We start from the raw sequence: 20,964 nt of genomic DNA, 5'->3' as shown, positions 1-20,964 counted from the left end.
TATTTTGATATTTAATTTGACCTTATCTATTGCCCTTTTATTTCTGCTTAAATCTAAATTCTCAACCCTTCTCTCTCTCTCTCTCTCTCTCAAAACAAGGAAATGGAGATAGAATCAGTCCCAAAAAATAGAATCGGCCTTCAAATCTGAAAACTCATCGATTCAAAGGTTTCTTGGCATGAATCGACCGTATCAGATTGGCAGCAATCAAGATCGGTCACAGTCAATTTCGATCCGAATCCACATGTAATAGGTGGTCGATTTTGAAGTAACTATCTTTTTGACCTGTAAACAATATATGCAAATCCAATACAGAACCTAGTAAAATCAGTTTTTCCTTGATAAACCAAAATAGAATCATTACATATATCTTTCTCAAGTATACAAGAAAGAATGAGGCCGTGGCTCAGCCATGCCAATCTGGTGCACAATTAACTGTCACTGACAATATTTGACATGGAACAGAACTTCGCTCAGGACAAAAATACATGTGTACATATATCTGTATATATTTACAGAAAAGAATTCTCACTGACCTGCATAACTGAGCTCTAAATGCTGTTGATGGGGCTACAAGCACCCCAAAAACCAATTTTCTCCAGTGTTATGGTCAAGAAGGAAGATAGTAGTGCAAGCAAATCCTGGTCCAAAAACTGTCCACCCGTTTTTTCATTCGATTTGTTGAATCCCAGATTGAAAACTTCAATTAACCCTTGGGTCAATACCATCAGAGAGCTCAAGCAAATGATAAAACACGGCCAACACCATACAAAAATACTTTTCACCAGTCTTCAAGCCATTCGTGAGTGTTGAGTTCCGCTGTGTCTTCACATGGACAAATATCCGGAATTGAGCAGTCCTCTATGTGATTTTCCAAATGTAGAGCTATACGAGAAGTAATCTCATGAGGAACAGGGAAGTCACCCTCTGCAAATTTCTTCCAGTCAACACCATCAAACCACTGGTGACTTTTGATGGGATCAGAACCTTGGCTTCCAAGTCTTGCATTCCCATCAACCTCAAGCAACTGTCAAATTTACAAAAGGGAATGCAGACAAGTTATTGATACTTCACGTTACTTAGGCATCACTAAATAAGACAGAAAAGAGTAAGAATAGTCGTACCTTTGTTATAAGATCAACTGCTTCGGGGCTTAAAGTCTGTGGAAGAGTAAGATGCCCTTTTGCAATCTTTGCAAATGTATCAAGTTCACTTTCTCTCCATGATCCAAATGGCAATTCAGCTTGTAGCATGAAATATATCAAAACTCCTAATGCCCACCTGCAAATTTTCTTTTGATTAGTTTAAAAATGTATCAATAATATCGAATGAAAAACTATAACCAAATCAAGAACCAGAAACACAATTTTGTGCCAAGGGTGTTGAAAAACTTTGCATTACTATGTAAGCATATCTCGGTATTTCCATTTCTGCTTATGCATGAGTACTTCAGGATCTTGTTTAAATGAGTGCAATTCTTTTTTCTTTTTCCAATTTTTTTTTCTTCTTTTAAGGCAGACTGCAACATGACAATCAGAAACCTAAAGCAGATAACAAGATCTGGTGAGAAAGTTGGAAAGTAGTAAACCATGAACCAGACATTCACCCTGAAGAATGTAAACCCACAGGAACAGAACTTCAAAAAGCAGCCAGGAAAACTAATTTGAAACTAGCATATTTTGCAACTTCTTATGAATATTGATAAGATTAAGCAAGCAAAAAATATATTTTAGTTTGCTTATTCACCCTCTTCTCACCCTGACAAGTCTTCGTGAAATAACTTGATGAGAACAAAAGGGCAGGCATTAAGTGGCCCTTCCAGACCAATTGGTATAGATGGGGTCCTGTTCAGTTTGAGAGTTACAACTCTACTTCTTCACTGCCATTGGGCTTGTCCCTACAGCTCCTTATATGATGAATTGATGCACTAGCTGATTTTCTTTCATCAATCATTATTCATTAATACAAACTTTATCAGAAAAAAGCCTCCTTGTGGAGATGCATTAGATATTTTGTTTCCTGAGATTTAATATCAAAATCTGGTGAACCCAATAGCATGGTTCTTGTACTACAATATCTCAAAGAAATTTGAGTCCACAGATAAGATCCAGAGGAAGGTGGGAACTTAGGAATAAACCCAGCTAAATGTTTTCATGTTTTTTCTACACAGGCACTGCTGAACAAGTGAACCACATCTATGGAACCTTTCCTAGGTCTGGAGAGAGATTATGGACTGTTATTCAAAATCCCTTCTTCTAGCCAACACCTGTAACATGTAAACATCATGGCCAGAGATATCGCACTTACAGACAGGAGAGAAAAGCAGACCCACAATAGGCTCCACCAATGATACCCCCTGCATCAGACACATCCCAAATAGGTACTCGCAGCCATTTCATCATCTAATCTTCGACCGACAAATAATATGCTTTTGGATAGTTAAGGAGATGTTTACACAGAAAAAACTGATCTATCTTCTTTATATGCAGCATTCTATTTCTGTCCATACACATTAATCCAATCTAGGACAAGCAACCTGGAAAAAGATCAGATTTATCAAAGAAAAAAAAAAGGGAAAAAGATGAGAAAGAGAGAGAGAGATCAAAATTGTTAAAGTTACCGATGTATATTATTGTAAGGGGTACATGACCTATATGTACCGTGGGGGTACATATGAGTCAGTCATGTACACTGCGGACGGTAGCTTGCTCTACTGCTCTACTGTCTTCTTTAATTAGTCTTCTAGATAGATTTTGTTTCTAATTCTATGACTACATTATTTTCCTATTGTAACTAGAATTAGAATTGGAAGGAGGGTGGGGACCTTGGTGCAACGGTAAAGTTGCTCCACTGTGACCAAGTGGTCACGGGTTCTCGTCTCTGGAAACAGCCTCTCCATGAAGTGGGGGTAAGACTCTGTACATTATGACCCTCTCAAGACCTCGCAATGGCGGGAGCCTTGTGCACTGGGTAAGCATTTATTAATTAACTAGAATTGGAAGCTTCTAGCTTCTCTTTTGGCTGTAACTTTACAGTATATAAGTTAACAGGGGGTGGGGTACATACCTCACCGATTCTGCTTTTCTCCTACAGCAGAGTTCTCATCTCCCTCCATCGATCTCTCTCATCTTCTTTTTCCTTTGTGTTATTGCTGGTTTATTAAGCTTAATACTGTTACATGGTATCAGAGGTTAAATAAACCAGAATTCGATCTTCCAATCATGCTGTTTGAAGGTCTATTCAGGACAGGAATCGATACTGGTTGCAGCACACCTTATGCTGCCTATCTACTGCAGCAAGCCCTAGCTATTAATGATACAAATCTGAAACTAGGTTCCTCTGCCAATCTACTTGATGCACATGACGATATATTGATTCAGCAGATCAGATTTAATCTCTACCATGGCTGTGGTTACTATTTCTGGGAGTTTTCTTCAAGTTCTGCAATCTGAAAGTTCTTTCTTATCAGCCATCTGATGGTTCTAATTTTTTGAGGATTATTTGGTCTTCAACCGAGTATACTTGATCCAAACTTGAGGATATTTTGGTGGCCTGATGTTCTGCAATCAGATTTCTCTCAGTTATCTGTGGATGCTCTGTTTTTAGGTCTATTTTCAGACCTCTTGTTGCTACAATTACTTTTGTTCTAACCATCTGATTTGGTAGAATTTTTGGGATCTTATTCCCCTATACTAGACCCCCTTCGATCACTGCTTCAGGCCATTCAGACCTGCTGGTTTTTCTGTAAACTGAAATCACTCAAATCAAGGTATTTACTACTTTGTTTTGGACTATCATCACAGCTGGCTACTATTTTTCCTCGAGATACACTGCTGCTGCCTCTTCTAACCTGATTGAATTGTTTGGTTGAGGTTCATACTCCTGATTTTACAACTTGGCACTGATTATTTATCCTGATGGCAAATCCTAAACCACCTTACGAAAATGTTCAGGTTCAGATTACTACTATTAGACTCCCCAGAGTTTCTAACTATCTCTTGTGGGCCCAAGCTGTGCAGGCATATATCTATACCAAGCAAAAGATTAAATATATTACCGATGATCCTCCCACTATTTATTCTAAAGATCTTGCCATGCTCACTGCCTATGAAGATTGGATGCGTGAGAATTCCACTATCAAGATATAGTTATGGAACAGTATAGAACCATCTATTGCTGCTAATGTCATGTTCCATACCATTGCCAAGGGTGTCTAGGAAGATTTATGAGAAAGATTCTCTCAGGAGAACAATATTTCCCAGATATATGAACTATATGAGAAGATGTTCAACTTCAAACAGGAGGATATGTCATTGAAAGAATACTTCAGTGTACAAGGGTATTATTGAAGAACTCCAGATCCATCAGCCTCTAACTACTAATTTGGAGCAATTGAAGCATCAAAGGGCTGAATTTCATCTTGCAAAGTTTTTGGCTGGCCTCCATCCTGACTGGTGAAAAGGTACCCTCATTAAATGAAACTTTGTTTTGCCTTAAGAGCCTGATAACCGCACCAGAGGTTGATCCTTCTCCTACTCCTCAAGAAGGTTCAGCTCTTCTTGCTAGCAAGGGAAGAGGTTCCTCTTAATCCGGTAGAGGCCATGGTACTAGTGGACAGCCAACTGACAAGTCTTCTCGATATTGTACCTTCTGCAACTAGTGATGCAGATTTATCACCAAACTGGGCTTCTTTACTTAGGAATAAGTCTAGGGTTGGATTGTGTATATGTTGGGCCTTTGATCCCATGGGTTTTCAATGTAATTGGCCACTTTTATGGGCCTATACTATGAGGTATTTAGGTTGTATACGGGATTAGTTCCATACTCAATTTTATTTTGGTGATTTTGTTCATAAATTGAACCGGTTCAACTAATGGTTCAATTTAAGTGATTTTAGTAGTTTTCTGTTAAGAATTTAAGTTGGGCTGGATTAGGACTCTGTTTTGAGTCTATTTCAGTTTCCTAGTCAATTTAAGTTACCTAATAGGTTAAGAATTGGCTTAGGCCTTTCCTTCTTAGTGTAGGAGTCTATTTTTGAGTCTTTTATATAAGGTTGTAAGGGGGGGCAAACATTGAACACGAATTTTGATATTAATGAAAGCTTTTGTTGCACTTCTTCTACATTGAAGATTTTTGTCTTGTGTTTAATCAAGGCTGGTGGGATCGGTGTTAGATTCGATTGACACCTTGCGGTATGAAGCCCGTGTGGTTCTTTTGAAGCTCTCCTTCAAGTTCTTTGAAGAACTCCTTCAATTTCAAAATCAAGACTCAAGAATTATTCAAGATCCTCTAACCAACTGAGCTGCGCTTGCAACAATAGTAAGTTTGAATCATCCCATCAATACCCATTCTTCTCCTCATCCTCCAAACCACCCCCAAACCCTAATTTTCCTACTCATCTCCCAAAATTCTTAACAAACCATTCAGCTAACAACACCTTCACATAATTGGTTCGAGTATTCTCCTGCCCAATTGGAATACTCAAACCAAGCTGTTTTCCCATTACCCCATTCAAACCACAACATCCCACCTATTTTTGGAGATCATCCCATTACCCAAATTCTTCACAAATCAATCCAACCATCAGAAACACACAATACCTTAATCGAATTTCATTCCCTACACTAGGAATGATCAATCCAAACCTTAGCCCCAAATTTCACCAAAAAACCTATTTTTGACCTAGCCAATTTACCTATTCATAACAGATCCCGGTTTACTGGCTCCTAGTGGTCTTCTACCAATCTAGGACTACATTAACTAGTCAAATCACACCATTAACACCTATTGGGCCAAACATGGTTGACCAAACTGGGCATATGAGTTAGCCATTATTGCGATGATTGATGGTTCTCTTGACAGAATGACATTGAGTGACACCACATATGAATCTGCATCTAGGGCTTTGTCCACTACTTTTGTGTCTCGGGATGATTACGCTCAGATTCTCAAGTGTCTCCAACAGCTTGAGACTTCTGCCTCTAGCAACTGAACGTGACTCATTTCTATTGTTGTGAATTTAAATTGGCCTCTTTATCAGATGGATATAAAAAATGCCTTTCTATATGAACTTGATGAGGAGGTATACATTGAACAACCTCCAGGGTATGTTGCTCAGGAGGAGAATTCTGCCAGAGTTTGCAAACTACATAAAGCTATCTATGGTTTGAAGCAATCACCTAGAGCCTGGTTCGACAAGTTCAGCTCTATAGTTACTCGTTGAGGGATTTCACAATGCTATTGTAATCATTCTGTGTATGTACAACACCAAGGATCTAAGGTGGTTGTAATGGTTATTTATATTGACGATATCATAATATCTGAAAATGATGCATCTAGAATTGCAAAAGTAAAAGCTTATCTACACCAGCATTTTCAGATGAAAGACTAGGGTAACCCTAAGGTATTTTCTGGGTATTGAAGTTCTACAAAGTAAGAAAGGGATTAGTCTATCGTAACGGCAGTATGTGTTAGTTAGACCTATTATCTGAAACTGGTATGCTTGCCTCCAAACCAGTTGATTCTCCTTTGGATCCCCATCAAAAATTTGGCACTACTATTGGGGAAGAAATCGATTATCCACACCAGTCAGAAGACTTGTAGGGAATTTGATTTATTTGACTATTACTCGACCTGACATATCTTTTGCAGTTGGGGTTATTAGCCAATTTATGCAGTCACCGAAAAAGGTCCATTTGGAGGCAACGTGTCGGATCTTGAGATATTTGAAAGGGGGATCCGGGCAAGGGGCTCATTTATCATCTTCATCAGAGTGTTGATCTGGTAGGATATTCTAATGCTGACTAGGCTGGTGCTGATGGTGACAGAAAGTCTACTACAAGGTTTTGCACCTTTGCTTGTGGTAATGTAGTCACATGGCGTAGCAAGAAGCAGACCACTGTGGCTAGGTCTAGTGTTGAGACTAAGTATAGAGTTATGGCTCATATTGCAACTAACTGACTAAGTTGATGTGGTTAAAGTTTCTACTTCAAGAGTTGGGTTTTCCAGTCACTCAACCTATGAAGATGTTCTATGACAACAAAGTTACTACTATCTACATCGCCAGCAACCCGGTGTTTCATAAGAGGACAAAACACATTGAGGTTGAATGTCATTTTGTGCTGAGTGCCGTCATGAAGAAGCTTATTGTTACATCCTTTGTTTCCTGCTGATCAGCTTGGTGATATATTTACCAAGCCTTTGATTGGACTTGCTTTCCATAAGAACTGTTCCAAGCTGGGCATGGGTGACCTATATCCTCCAGCTCGAGGAGGTGTTAAAGTTACCAATGGATGTTGTTGTAAGGGGTTCATGATCCATATGCACCATGGGGGTACATATGAGTCGTACACTGCTCGCAGCAGCTTGCTCTACTGATCTGGTATCTTTCTTCTTTAATTAGTATTCTAAATAGATTTTGTTTCTAATTCTATGACTACATTAGTTTCCTATTGTAACTAGAATTGGAAGCTTCTAGCTTCTCTTTTGGCTGCAACTTTACATTATATAAGTTAACAAGGGATGGGTAACATACCTCACCGATTCTGCTTTTCTCCTACAGCAGAGTTCTCATCTCCCTCCATCAATCTCTCTCTTCTTCTTTTTCCTTTGTGTTATTGCTGGTTTATTAAGCTTAATACTGTTACAAAAATCAAGCTGAGGGAGATTGATAGGGAGTATCTAACTATACTCAGCGTATGGTCATATTGTTTAGAATATATATAACAATATCCAAAATACTGTCGTTATTAATTCTATTTGAAGTAAAATGACAAAAGTAGCCCTCAGGATATGATTACATTTGATTCATTCCAAATTATATAGAAGACATGAAAGATCAGCATGTACTCTCACTGTCTCACATATTCATGAAGAGCAACTTACCAGTCAGCAGTCAGACCATGACCTTTCCCCTGGACTATCTCAGGAGCTAAATAGTCTGCCATCCCGCATATGGTGAAAGTACGTTCGCTGGTCAATTTTTTTCCATATCTGAAGTCTACTAGCTATAGTACAAAAAAGGACACAATTAGCTCATTGAGATGAAAGTATCAATTTATCCAACAGTATCAATACTGTTGGATAAATATTCACATTTCTTTTGAAATGACCGAGTTCCATTTAAGATGACTTTCAGAAAAAACACAACCCATGTAATGCAATGCAGTTTAAATTAGGTAACTAGACCAACCTGTAGATGACCAGTCCGGTCTAACATTAGAACATCCGAAGACACACCCCTATAGAGAACCCCTCCCTACAATTAAAATAACATGAGAAAATCAGTCAAGCTGTATCTAACCACTAGATAATTTGGAAAGGAGAGAAATTCTTGCAAATGCTCTCGAAGAAAAAGAGAACAAGTAAAAATTCCTACATCAAGACATCAGACCTTGTGCAATTCTTCTAATGCGACGACGACAGAAGCAGCACAAAACCGTGCTGATGTTTCATCCAGAGGGCTGTGAAGTATCGAAGCCAATGGGCAAGCCAGGCTTGCATTTAGCAATATGCCTGCATGTACTTGATTGGCACAAGTACAAAGGATTTGTGGGACATGCGGCGATGGGCTCAAACTTTTCATCAGATCTTTCTCTTTGAAGACCTGTTGTTCCTTCCCAAGTTGTTTGATCCTCTGATTCAAGAACCTTTTCAAGCTCAGCATTTTTTCTGATAATCAATCAGGTCCAGAGAGAAGCATCCATCACCACATGCATGCAAATTAGACGAATAAAAGTGTGTTGCTAACATGTCACATACAGCATGAAATATACATGAACCCACTTCCATGGATGTGAAGGAACTACAGAAGGGAAAGTACACAACCAGCTAAAAAGAAGAAACCATCATATTATACAACAAAAACCAACCTGAACCTCTCAGAAGGACAAGTCCAATCTCGCTGCAATCGGTGGCATATACACACCTCTGCCACTCCTAGACAGGCAAAAACCATCATATGAAGTTACAACTTACTCTTTTTAACAATAACATAATGGAGATATAAATTAACCGGGGTTTTGACCAATAGGGTCCTGGCAATATAAATTCCCATTGGTTTCAAATAAAAAAAATTACCAGGGGGATGAACATTCAATAACATAACATTTGCAACTCGCTTACCAAGTCAGCAAATGTAATGTTAGCAAAACTGGCTGCATCAATATCTTTAGAAGATTCCATATACGTACTCAAAGATAAATTTTTTGACCTGATAGCAACAAGTTAGTTATATTAAGAAGATAAAAGTATTTAGGTCAATAGAATGAACATGGGCAACAGAAGGGCAACTCCAATAATGACTCAAAAATTCCCAAGAAGAAAGGAAAATTAGGTGATTTGAATGTCATGAATTCACAACAAGAAAGGAAAACTAGATTTTTTGAATCATTGCAACACCACCTGAGAAAGATTGTAACACACCTATGATCATCTTGCGAAAGCTTTTTCAAAGGTCCAACCACAGAATCAAACTTCTCTTTTGATAAAACAGCACATACTACGTCACCAACTGCAATTGCACTTAAGGATCCAATGTGTTCACCAAGAAGGGCCCATTCCCCAAAATAACTTCCCTCTGGCTTCTCCACTGATAGTTCTTTATTGACTTCAGCACTATCTTGTTGATCTGGATTACCGGAGAAGAGGCTGCAGACATTTGGACTTCTGGTTAGGTCCATGTCATAAGTGATTCTCACTTGACCCTTCTGGATAATATACAATGCAGAGAGACATTGATTCTGCAGAGACATGCAAATTACTCTTTAAGACTAAAAATGCAAGCAAAGAGAAAAAGAAATGGTATATAGTGGAGAATGTTGGACTGGTGGCAACCCAAGAGGGGGTGAATTGGGTAAAGCGGAAGAAGAAGAAGACTTCTACAGAGAACATAGTACCTTATCAACTATCGGTTGGCCATCTGAGAAGTAAACTTCAGAAAGAGAATCAGCAATGTGGCTCAGCTGTAAGATTGTCAGTCTGGAAAGAAGCTCTACTGATCGGAGTAACCTCAACGATGATAGGTTTGAGAACTCGGACATAAGTATTCCCCGAAAATCTTCTCTCTTCAATGCCCAGAGTGTCCCATTTGTCACAGCACGAACAGATGCCTGGAGTGGTTTGTTATACCTGTTTAATCATCAACACCCAAGAGAACCACTGATGATATTACCATTGGTTGATAGCAATAAGATAGACCATCAAAAGCAGAGCTCAAAAATATCCTTTTCAAAACATTGTAAAACTCAATCGGTTTTCAAGTAAGGGTACCAAAACAAGAAAGTCACGTGAGAAGTGCACACACACAAACAATCTGCTAAACATGTGCTTTAGCAATTATGTTGAACATATCTATTTACTTATATTTTCTTTTGTTTTCAGATATTTTCATACGTTTTCAGTTCCAATAATTCTCAATATACAAGGATATAACCAGCTGTTCTCTTGTACCAGTGTCAATTTTCCCAACAGGAAGAATGTCATAGTAGTGGAAAGAAAATCTCACATTAGAGCCAGCTCTCCAAACGATGACAACTTTTCAGCAGTATATCTTTGAAAAACCCTAGGCACCTCTCCATTTTTCTCTTCCTGCCATTTAACTTATCTGATTAGCATTGGAACAAAAGTCACTAGGAAATTAGAAGAAATTAAACTCAAGTACAAAGATTATAATAAGGCCGTTGAGATGATTCATTAAGAGAAAGCTGAAACCTTGAGACTATCTGATTACTATATGCCTGCACTAAAATAAGCACCTGAGTAGCTAAGACCTCAAATTCCCCGCTGCCAACAACATAAAAGCAGTCACCCTCTCCACCCTGCAACATCCAATAAGTTACACTTTTAAGAAACTAAAAATTGTAAATCTCACAGTTCAAAACAAACACGGTGATGATTTTTATGAGGGTTGTTACTAGGATCACATCCTATCTTTACATTTATGCTGCCAGAGCCTTGGACATGTTCCCAGGGCTCCAATATGAACAAAAATACTCTGCCCATGGGCCTTCCCCCCTTGCACAACTGTTCCACAAGTTGGATCCAGAAAAGAATACACATTAATAAAGCACCCCCCCCTCCCACAAAAAAAAAAAAAAAAAAAACCTCCCACTTCCTTTTCACGAGGACATGTGTGAGGAGCTAGAGCTTGTCATAGGACCCTTACAGAGATTACTTACTGCATGATCATGTTCAGTTGATGAAATATTTGGCATTCCCATGGGCAGTCCGTCAATCAGGTTCATTTCCATCATATGGGGATGAGAGTTCCTTTCTCAATATCTCAAGCAAGCCCCAACCCCTCCCCCACCCCCCGGGATTGCACTTGATGGTTCAAGGTGATTCATACAAATGGTTGTCACTACTCATAGATGGGCATCTCTAGCTGCAAAGGCCTTGAAGGCTAGCTAAACCAACCAAGTATGGGATCAAGCAATTAGAATGAACATCTTGCTCCACTGGATGCTGAAATTGGCTAACAGTGGTGAGTGGTCAGTGGTGGACGAGTTGGCTAAACAGGGAGGACATGAATTCTATGTATGTTGGTTTGTTATCGAAGAAAAAAAGAGGATGCATTAATAATGCCGTATTTGGGGGGCCAACCTCCTCTTATTATAACTTTGCTATTTTTTTTATCATTAAAATTGACATTATCCACAAAATTTTCATATTTCATAAAAATATAAATACCATTGGGTCCGTTTGACACGAATAAACATCAAAAAATAAAAACTCCAGACAGCTAGGCACACCGTTAAGCTGTCACAACTATATTACCATTTAATTTTACCTTAATTCCGGTTGGGCCATTCATACATACAGTCCCTTTATTGTTGCTAACCATGTTCTCATGGTTTGCATGAAAAATGTAAAAATTGGCCAGTGAGGTGCAGCATTGACCCCCTTCTAGAGTCTTTGACCCTGTGAGTTGTCCAGTTGATGTAGATCCCAGCCCCATGCATGGGCTGACATACAATCGAAGGAAGAAGATCCAGTCAGCTCGAGCCTAACCAGTCCCTAACTTTGGGACAGAATTGGACCAGCCAATTTGTCTTCATCAAGCCATTCCCTTAGCAGTTTCTACCAGCTTCTAAGCAGCTTCTCATCAGCAGCTTCTCGTCAGTAGCTTCTCATCAGCAGCTTCTAAGCAGCTTCTCAGCAAGTATCTACTACTATTTTCTTAGCTAAGCCCTCACTATATATAGAGGCCATATTGTAAGTTTTTTTTTTAAAATAGAATGACTGAAAAATGAAGGTTGCTTTTGCAAACCATTGTCCTGAGAAAGGCTGAGAGATCAACTGAGAGAGTTGAGGGTGAGAGGCCCACGGCTGAGACAGCCCTCTATCCCCATTACCCTTCTATCCCTCCATCTTCTCTTCTATCTTCTGTTTTATTTGCTGATTTGTTCCCTTAATCTGAAGTTTATTGATTGAGATCAAGATCCTGCCTGGGGTTAGATCATTTGTGATTTAACCTTACATTACCAGTTCCAGTCTAACTAGGTTAAACTGGACAGTCTGGTCAAATTTTTTTAAAACCGCCATGCCATACCAAGCATGAAAGAGCGTCCCAGTGAACCAGGCTCCCACTACTGCAAGGTCTGGGAGGGGTAAATGTATGCAGTCTTACCTCCACTTCGTGGGGAGGCTGTTTCAATGCCATACCATGCACGTTGAAGGAAATGAGTTGGTCACTGCTTCACAATTAACAATTCCAAAAATCTGCCACAATGGCCAATGCCAAAGGTTTATGATGTAGATCACATCGATGGCTCTATTGTGGTGGGTTTTCTTTTAAGATAGAATGAAAAAGACCACTAGAAATGGAGCAGCAAGGATAGGGAAGAAAGGGAATCGGCGGTAAGGAGAAGGGAGAGGGGAGAGAGGAGAGAGAGGGATAGAGAGAAACCTGGGGAAGAGAGAAGGAGATCTCAATCTCAATTCAAAAAAAGAGCTTCTATTCCATCATCAAATCGGGGGGGGTGTTTAAGCCTTGCATATATTTATAAGAATCAAACTAACCTTATCTAAAAAGCAAAATAAAAGATGAAAAGACAAACTATGAATCTGAGAATTCCAACTGTAGGTGATGTGGTCCCGGGTTCTGAAACCCTTAAATTGGATCCATGGTTCGAGGTCTCGCGAGATCTCGGTAATTGTCTTGGTTTCGACAAGAATTGTGTCGAGATAGGGTGCAAAATAAAAGAATGCATTTTCTCGGCCGAAATCTCAGTATTTCGCTGAAATGTGACAAAGTCAGTTATATAAATACCATGTTTCGACTTTTCTCGGTCAAAATTTCGACCTATACTCAGTAAACTCAACTGGCTTCGCCAGTTTGTGAAGAAAAGAGCTCCAAATTTTACCCAAAAAAAGTTTGGAACACTTGGATTTGATGCTCAAGAGCAACATTTGGAGGAGATTTGCTGCCCAACAACCTTCTTTGGAGGAGATTTGAACTTGAAGGCCCGGCACTCGTTCAACATTAGGATGAGCATATAGGGATAGGGGTGACTTGGTAGTTGTTGGCTTGTATTGTTAAATGTTGACTCAAAATATATTGAACTCTATATAAAAAACAATGTTATATGTATGATTTATGAAATGGTTCATAATTTTATGTCTTTTCATTCCTATTGCTTATTTAAGCCGTTATACTTGAATTATATGTGTTTAAATACTAAAGATTGTGTGGAATAGCCGAATAGGTCATATTAGTGTGTGTGTTTATATATACAGCGTACACTACCAACCTAGGATCCTAAGTGAAACTACCATTTTGGGTGTGTTTTTTTTAAAAAAAATAAGGGTTCCACCATGTTTATAGGACCTAAAATAGGCTGTCCTGCAAGTTTCATGACCTAATTAGATCATATGGCCATTGAAACCAAGGGCCGAAATTTGAAGAAAAAAATGCACAAACTCGGCCAAGATCTCGTCAAGTTACCGAGACAAATTACATAATTAACTCTAATTATCCTTACACCTAACTGCATCAGTAGGTTGTGTTCGAAGTCCTTGATTGACTCAAACATCCTAAAAACAAGGATGACTGATAACAGCCAAACTCTCCCATATACATGCTATGCAGAGTATCCTAAACAGACCATAGAACAAAATAAAATAAAACTACTTAAATCATGGCTACAAGTTTTTTTCGAACACCAGGGGAATTGATTCAGATAACAGTTTCCAATCTAGGCAATTGGACTTTGGAAGACTTTATTTTGGCCCATGGTTGGGTTCTATGGGCCTTGAGCTTCTTATTTTGGATTTAATGTAATGGACCTCTTTTATAAGTCCAAAAATGGGGATCTAAGGGGGTACACGAAATTAAGTATAGGGATAAGGTTGTGTGAGTCTTTAAGTAGTCAAATATTGAAAGAGTCCTATTTAATTTAAGTTAGTTTAAAATTATTAGGAAGGTTAAGAGTCATTAGTGAACTCAATATTGTTTTTTGGTCTTTATATACATAACAACCCCCTTTCGCTTTGGATTGATTGGAATGGATTAGTTTCCTTGGTACTCTCTCTCTCTCTCTCTCAAACCATGATTTTCTTTTCCCTTTTCCATCATCGACCACCATTTTTTCTGTCCTTTATTCCAGCTCATTGATCTAAGTTATTTACCTTATTGATCTCAGATTTATCTTAGAAATTAATCATTAGAGCTGGTGGTTATTCTTTTGAAATCTGAACGTTAGATTTGACATCAGATTTGATCCAAATCTAGCCTTCGGATTAGAATCTCCTGCCTCCAATCCTTAAGGGCCCGTTCGTTTGCCGGATAAAAGTGGGATAGGCAAAAAGGGGTGGGTAAAGTGTACTATTTCCCCACAAAATACCAAGGATGAATGTGTTTGGATACATGGGGTGGGAAACTTCCAGACAAGCTCATTAATTGCATTTATTCTTGCCTGGTGAGGTGGCACCCCTCTTTTTCCCATCCCATTCACTTTTCAAATTTGACACTATTCATGAAAAAGTTACTTTTGAGTCTATCTCTCTCTTCCTAATTCCTTTCTTTCCCATGGAATCCCACCCCATGTCCATTTCCTCTCTCTCCCACTAAATCCAACCCCACTACAAAATGCATACTCCATTATTTCCTTTCCTTTCCTTGGCAACCCAACCCACAACATGTGGGACCCACCCTCACAAGTTTCCCACCCCTTTTTATCCGGCAAACAAACGGGGCCTAAGTGAGCCCATCACCTGCAGATCTATCAATCGATTTGCATATGATCTGATTGATCTGCACCATTTTATAGAACAGTGCAAAATCTCTAGTTGACATAAAATGGACAATAGATGAAATAACCTGCTGCACAACAATATCGCCAGCCTGAACCTCAACTCTTTGCATGCAATCCAACAAAACATGGCATTGAGAATCAGTAAGTTTCCTGAAGAGAAAATGATCGTGCAAAGCCCGTTCAATATGAGCCTGCAGTAAGAGGTGGATATTAGACAACTAAACACCCCACACACACAGATTAAGGACTCAATGTAACTTTAAAACTGTTTGGATACAATCTCATCTATATTTTGTGCAAAACTCAGAAATGACAAATATAAGAGAGAAGATCTACTTCTTCTTCCCAGGTCTTCCTATGGGATGGAGATGGGGGAACCCAAACTTGTCCATTCTCCAGAGAAGATTCAATGGCCCGGAGACGTGCCCGTGACAGATCATGCCTTGTGCGATGATTCCTAGTGTTCCAGCTTACAGTGGAAGGAGATTCAGACCCAGTCACCTCCACAACTTGAGGCAGATGTTTTACAACATCTGGGTTTGCTGATTGAACCACACCAGTCTGGGAAACAACGAAAAAAGTTAAGGAAAAACAATAAATCCATGTAGACACAGAAGTATATCATGAGTCAGGTCATGGACCAGAAATTCCCTTACATCTGTGAGCCCATTAATATGCACAACTATGACAGTGATGTCATCCGTTCGAGTTTCATACTGCAGCCAAAGTCGATAAGATTCAGCAACAATAGCCGCACAAGCATCACGAGGATCCTTGAATTTCACAACCTGAAAAATCAGTAATGGATTAACGAATGTAGCAAAAAATGCACAAGCATAAAAAAAAAAAAAAGAAGTAAAACTTGAAGTGTAATTTCAGAATGTGAGGATTGGAGCCTGAAAAGAAGATAATTCATTTCAGTAAAGCAAATACAAAATGACTTTGATACAAGCCCAGGAGAAATGAAATTCAAGAAAATCTTTATTATATCTCCTGTAGATTGTTTCTAATTAGACGTATAAACTTTCATTTATAACAGTTTTGTCATAAAGTACAGAATAGAGAAAACCATGGTTTAAGTAAATGCCTCAAGATGCCATAATTATAACTAACATAATATAATTTCTAAGCAGGTAACTGAGTACTATATTCACCAAGAAAAAGTTCTATTGCTTCCCAAACAACTTTTTATATTAAAGATTATACTTTTTTCTTTGGTATTAGAATGTAAAATTACACTAAAATATGAAAATAAATGGAATAAAGGGAGAAATAAGCAGCAGGTAACAAATCTTGACAACCTTTCAGCTTATCAAGAAATTTACTTACAAGGCAAGTAAAAAGTGAACATAATGCAAATCAGCACCTACAAATTCAAACAGCTCAACTTACATGATATATACGACGTGTTCATTAATTATAAGTTTAAAAAAGGTTAACCTTAATGTAAATCCTAAAGCCAACTCAGACCCCAAAACAAACATATCCAAGCCCACGCTCAACAATGAGTTTAGACAACACTCATGTTGGGTGAAAACCAGGGAGACTGAGTCAACCAGGATTCGCCTGATCAGCACTAGATTGTGACCATATGTTCCTGGTGTGTTGACCTAGACCCCTTCTAAGTTCAGAGAACTGTTGGCAAACTCTCTTTTTTTAACCCCTTGGGTTCAGTTCAAAAGTATGTTCTTCAGCATTTTCATGCTTTTATAACTCGGTATCAGATTGTTTAGATCACCCAATCCTTATAGGTATCATGAGAGTGATCCGGATTGCTAAAAGCCCAGAACATTACGTCCTCTGATACTGATCCTAAATCATGGCTACAGAACCAGCTCTATAAGTCACTTCGATGAGTTTTGATTAATCAATTTGCAATCCAATTGAAATTCAGGAGTCAGGACACATCAAAGTACAAACCTTAGTTAATGCACATTACGAAACCTCTTTTTTTTTTTGGCGGCGGGAGGGGGGGGGGGAGGGGTAAGTTGTCTATCTGTAATTTGACTATCCAATAAGGTCTTTGTTGCCTTAAATAATCTAGGGTTGATGAGCTGGGACAACCAAGGGGATATAAGTTTAGATCAAATTAATGAAAGAAAAAAACAAATAAGAGACGGGGATTAGGTTTTCATCAAACAATTGCGGTCTTGACTTTGCTCAATGGAGTTCGCAGGCTTGAAAAAATTCAATACTCATCAAAATTAATCAAAAGGATGTCTACCAAATGCTAAAGTTCCTCATATTTTCTGAACCAATATCAAGTTAAAAGAGTTTTCCACAAGGCATCCTCACACACTTGATATTCCTGCCTCTCCTAAAACCAAATAGATAATTCCCCTCTGGACTCAGTTCCCCTTTTCTTTATATACTTTTTGGTAATTAAAGCAGGTTCCTTTTGCCTTTTTGGTTTTGTGTGTTCTCTGGTTTACCCCTTTATTGCTTATGCAAAGGTTCTGCTTGTTTTATTCTCAATAAAATCTTTTCTGGTTGTTTCTTGTGAAAACAATAAAAACCTCAAAAGAACAACTGACCTGCTAAATACAAGAGACTATCAAATGATTCTTAACATAACAAGTACTTGCATTGCTACAAGTGAAATCTGACTGGGAAGAAATTTTAGAAATTTAAGAGGTTGAAGACATAATACTGTCTGGACCAAGATAATTAGTCGGATTCACGAACTGCAGTTCTGATATCTCATTCTTCTGATCGTTCTTTACTAGAGTTACTCTCCCTATGTTTCCTGAAAGTCAAAATAAACTCCCCAAAGGTCCAAAGACCAATTTTAACCAGATGGCTAAATCAAAGGTAGTCTTTCTACAATTTAACATGGATGATGCTGGTAGAGGCAATTTGGCAATCTAGACCCAGTGGAGGTGGGGGATGTATCTCAATTAACTGTGAATTCCTGGCTGGTTCTTATATTACCATTTACCAAGGATTGATTTTAAATGATGCAAAGTACTGTTTCATTCATTGTTGGATGGACTGAACTATTGCCAAGCTACAGATACATCTAATATTAATATCAGAAGTTACTCAATGGTTCCTGTCAAGAACCTTTGACCATAATAGCAAGTTCCTTTCATCTACATGGTATTGGTGGAGGTACATCAAAGGTTGCAAAATGGTTTTTACTACTCTCTATCCCATCTGTACAGAAAGCATAATAATAGTGTCTGAGGGCTTCAAATGAGGTTTTCCATAGATTGAGCACTTGCCAAAGACCAGTATTTTTTTTTTTTTTATATTTTGTTGGTGGGAGTAGGAGGACAAGAAGAGTAAGCCTCAGAACTTGTTTCACTCAATTCTGGATCTGGAAGAGTAAAATTTGTTCTCCTTATGTATTCCGCAATTTGCTTTTCTTTAAGGAGTAAAATCATTATGTTCCCATGGTCAGGACCACTATGTTTACTTCTTATTTTATCAAGAATATTGCATCCATACCTTACACAACACACATTTCCATTTTTTAAGGGAAAATTATAAAAATTAAATAAAAAAGGTCAGACAATATCTTTATTTCTTACAAATAAAAAAGCTTCATGATCAATCAGGTAATAAGGACCAGCTAACTGATACCATCACCAACTTTCCAAACACAACTATTTGAGTATTATAACATGCTATCACATATAGTTAGTATAAAAATACTTATTTAATATGAAGTAGAATGTTGATATGGGTATCAACATGTGGGGTTGTATTTCAGTGATGACCATGTTTCTAATAAATAATTTATGTTCACTTCTTATATTTTTTTTTTCTTTTTCTTTTTTCTTTTCAGTAGGAACTTATTTTAAAATACTACATATTGCTTACAAGCAAATGTATAGAGAATTAGGAAGAAAAAACAATAAGGCACTAGAGAAAGCTCCGGCAATAAAGAAGGCAAACTGCTCAAGCATTCAAGCAACCAACTTCCCAGAAAAACTAACAGCCATAATTAACAAAAGATAAACAAGGAATCCCTTACCATGTCAACCACAGCTTGGCTAGAAAGGAACTCGAACACGCCATCACTAGCAATCACAAAGAATGGATGATCTGGTGTGAGCTCCAAAACAACAATCTCCGGGGTAGCAACAACACCAATACTCTCAGCAATGGAATCACCTATGCTTCTTGTGAAAGCCGTACCAGGATACATTCCATTTTGCACCCAAAGTCTCGGTGGATCACCATCATCACCTTCTTCAGTGCCCCAACACTGCACATCTGGGTTCTTCAGACCTTCTATTTGATCCAAAGTGAGAACCCTAGCTCCACAAAGCTTGACCCTTTCCAGCTCGTCAGCTCGAAAAGGAGTCTGATCGATTGATAGGTCCACAGCCACAATGTCCTTCCCTCTCCTCTCTGCAATAACAGCCCTGGAATCACCTGAATTCGCAACATATAACGTCCTTCCCTTAACTAATATCGTGATTGCAGTAGTCCCACTCATGCTGTCATCTAAACTATCCGAATGCATCTGTGAATTAGTCGCTAAGAAGGAGGCATGACAAGCCTCAATGGCGTCCATATGAAACCGACTATTTTTAAGCAAATTCTCACATAATTTCCTCTTCACAAACTGGGAGCACTGAGCTCCGAATTCCCCATGCCCATCAAACACCCCGAAGAAGTGGTCGTCAGGGTTAGACCCAAATGGGGTGTAAATGCAGAAACTGTCCTGGTTTGCTTTTTCAAGAGCTTCTGGGTAGTACCCTCTCTGGGACAGAAAAGAATACCTCAATTCGTAGTTTCCCGAAGGAATCTTAACTGTACGGGACCCATCAGGAGGTAGAAACTGCGAAGAAACCCTCGACAGCCGAGCTATACCCATTTCAGAATCCCTACTGATACTCAGCTGATTCAATTGATCCCCGCTTTCTTCTCCTTGAACATCAGAAGAAACGGGAGAGTGAAAGGAACCCGCAGCTCCTCTCACATTTTCACCTTCTTCAATCCGAGGATCCCTCGGAGTATGGGGTACTGCCCCGATGCAAGCCGTCGAGTATAAGCACCCCATTACTGATGCCCCCCAAACGAAACAAACCCAGATCTCAGAGATGTGAGTAACTTCATCCGGTTCCTAGAGAATTAGATTTCCATCGCTCGCTACCGGTTGAAGACGAAATCAAACCCCATCTTCCCAGCTTCTCAGGTAGCAAAATGCATCAGACTGCTTCAGCTTCAGCAACTTCCGTCAATTCCAATCAACTGGATTTGCAAACTCAGTTTACACTGGATTCCACTCAAACCTTATCTCAAGGAAGTGGCCACTGACACGGCAGTTCTTCAGAAAAACTGATCAAATCCCATGTAAAATCCGAACCCACCTGAACAATTTGATGAATTTCAATCAAGACCCACCTGCAGTTTCCTACTTTCCAGAGTATATACACAAACACACATGTTTAAAAGAACGGTTAGAACTCAGAAAAACAGTGAGAGATGAAACGGAGACAAGCTAAAACAGTTAAGAGACCGTACCCTCAACCCAAAAAAAAAAAAAACTGATCTAAACCATTAACTATTCAAGGAAACCGAAGAACAAACACATACACACACACACACACCCAGTCAGTACTCAGTACTTTCAGTAGGTACAGAATTAAGCCGAAACTCTTCAGTGGGATTCAAGATTTCATAAATCCTAATTCCTGATTTCTCTGCTTTCCCTCTTCTCCTCTCCAATGGGTATTTTTGCTCCCAAAAAAAATAT

The 20,964-nt window shown here is 38.8% G+C and overlaps 1 protein-coding gene across 2 annotated transcripts; it reads right to left on the bottom strand.

The window, feature by feature from the left end:
- Positions 1–380: 380 nt before the first annotated feature.
- On the bottom strand, positions 381–20,463 carry LOC122656107 (protein phosphatase 2C and cyclic nucleotide-binding/kinase domain-containing protein). Of its 2 annotated transcripts, XM_043850551.1 has the most exons (15): positions 19,234–20,454; positions 15,911–16,042; positions 15,591–15,815; positions 15,320–15,445; positions 10,755–10,817; positions 10,505–10,587; positions 9,897–10,128; positions 9,424–9,740; positions 9,124–9,211; positions 8,871–8,937; positions 8,393–8,670; positions 8,192–8,257; positions 7,885–8,006; positions 1,125–1,281; positions 381–1,027 (listed from the first exon to the last, which is right to left on the bottom strand). In XM_043850551.1, the coding sequence occupies exons 1-15, from the start codon at positions 20,266–20,268 to the stop codon at positions 782–784; spliced, it is 3,237 nt and encodes a 1,078-aa protein (XP_043706486.1). In that variant the 5' UTR covers positions 20,269–20,454; the 3' UTR covers positions 381–781. The 2 variants fall into 2 exon arrangements, with proteins under 2 accessions (XP_043706486.1, XP_043706487.1); XM_043850552.1 differs by lacking the exon at positions 381–1,027 and having other exon boundaries at positions 1,142–1,281; positions 8,182–8,257; positions 19,234–20,463.
- Between the last annotated feature and the right edge of the window lie 501 nt (positions 20,464–20,964).

This window comes from Telopea speciosissima, chromosome 3 (genome assembly GCF_018873765.1).
Source record: "Telopea speciosissima isolate NSW1024214 ecotype Mountain lineage chromosome 3, Tspe_v1, whole genome shotgun sequence".
NCBI classification, from domain to species: domain Eukaryota; kingdom Viridiplantae; phylum Streptophyta; class Magnoliopsida; order Proteales; family Proteaceae; genus Telopea; species Telopea speciosissima.
This window is presented reverse-complemented; position numbering and strand designations above follow the sequence as displayed.

Excerpts from the sequence above, each read along its gene's own strand:
- LOC122656107 (XM_043850551.1), bottom strand. The coding sequence starts at position 20,268 with ATGGGGTGCTTATACTCGACGGCTTGCATCGGGGCAGTACCCCATACT. Across the intron at positions 16,043-19,233 it reads GCCAAGCTGTGGTTGACATG|GTTGTGAAATTCAAGGATCC; the intron begins GTAAGGGATTCC and ends CTGATTTTTCAG. Across the intron at positions 1,282-7,884 it reads CATGGTCTGACTGCTGACTG|GTGGGCATTAGGAGTTTTGA; the intron begins GTAAGTTGCTCT and ends GAAAATTTGCAG.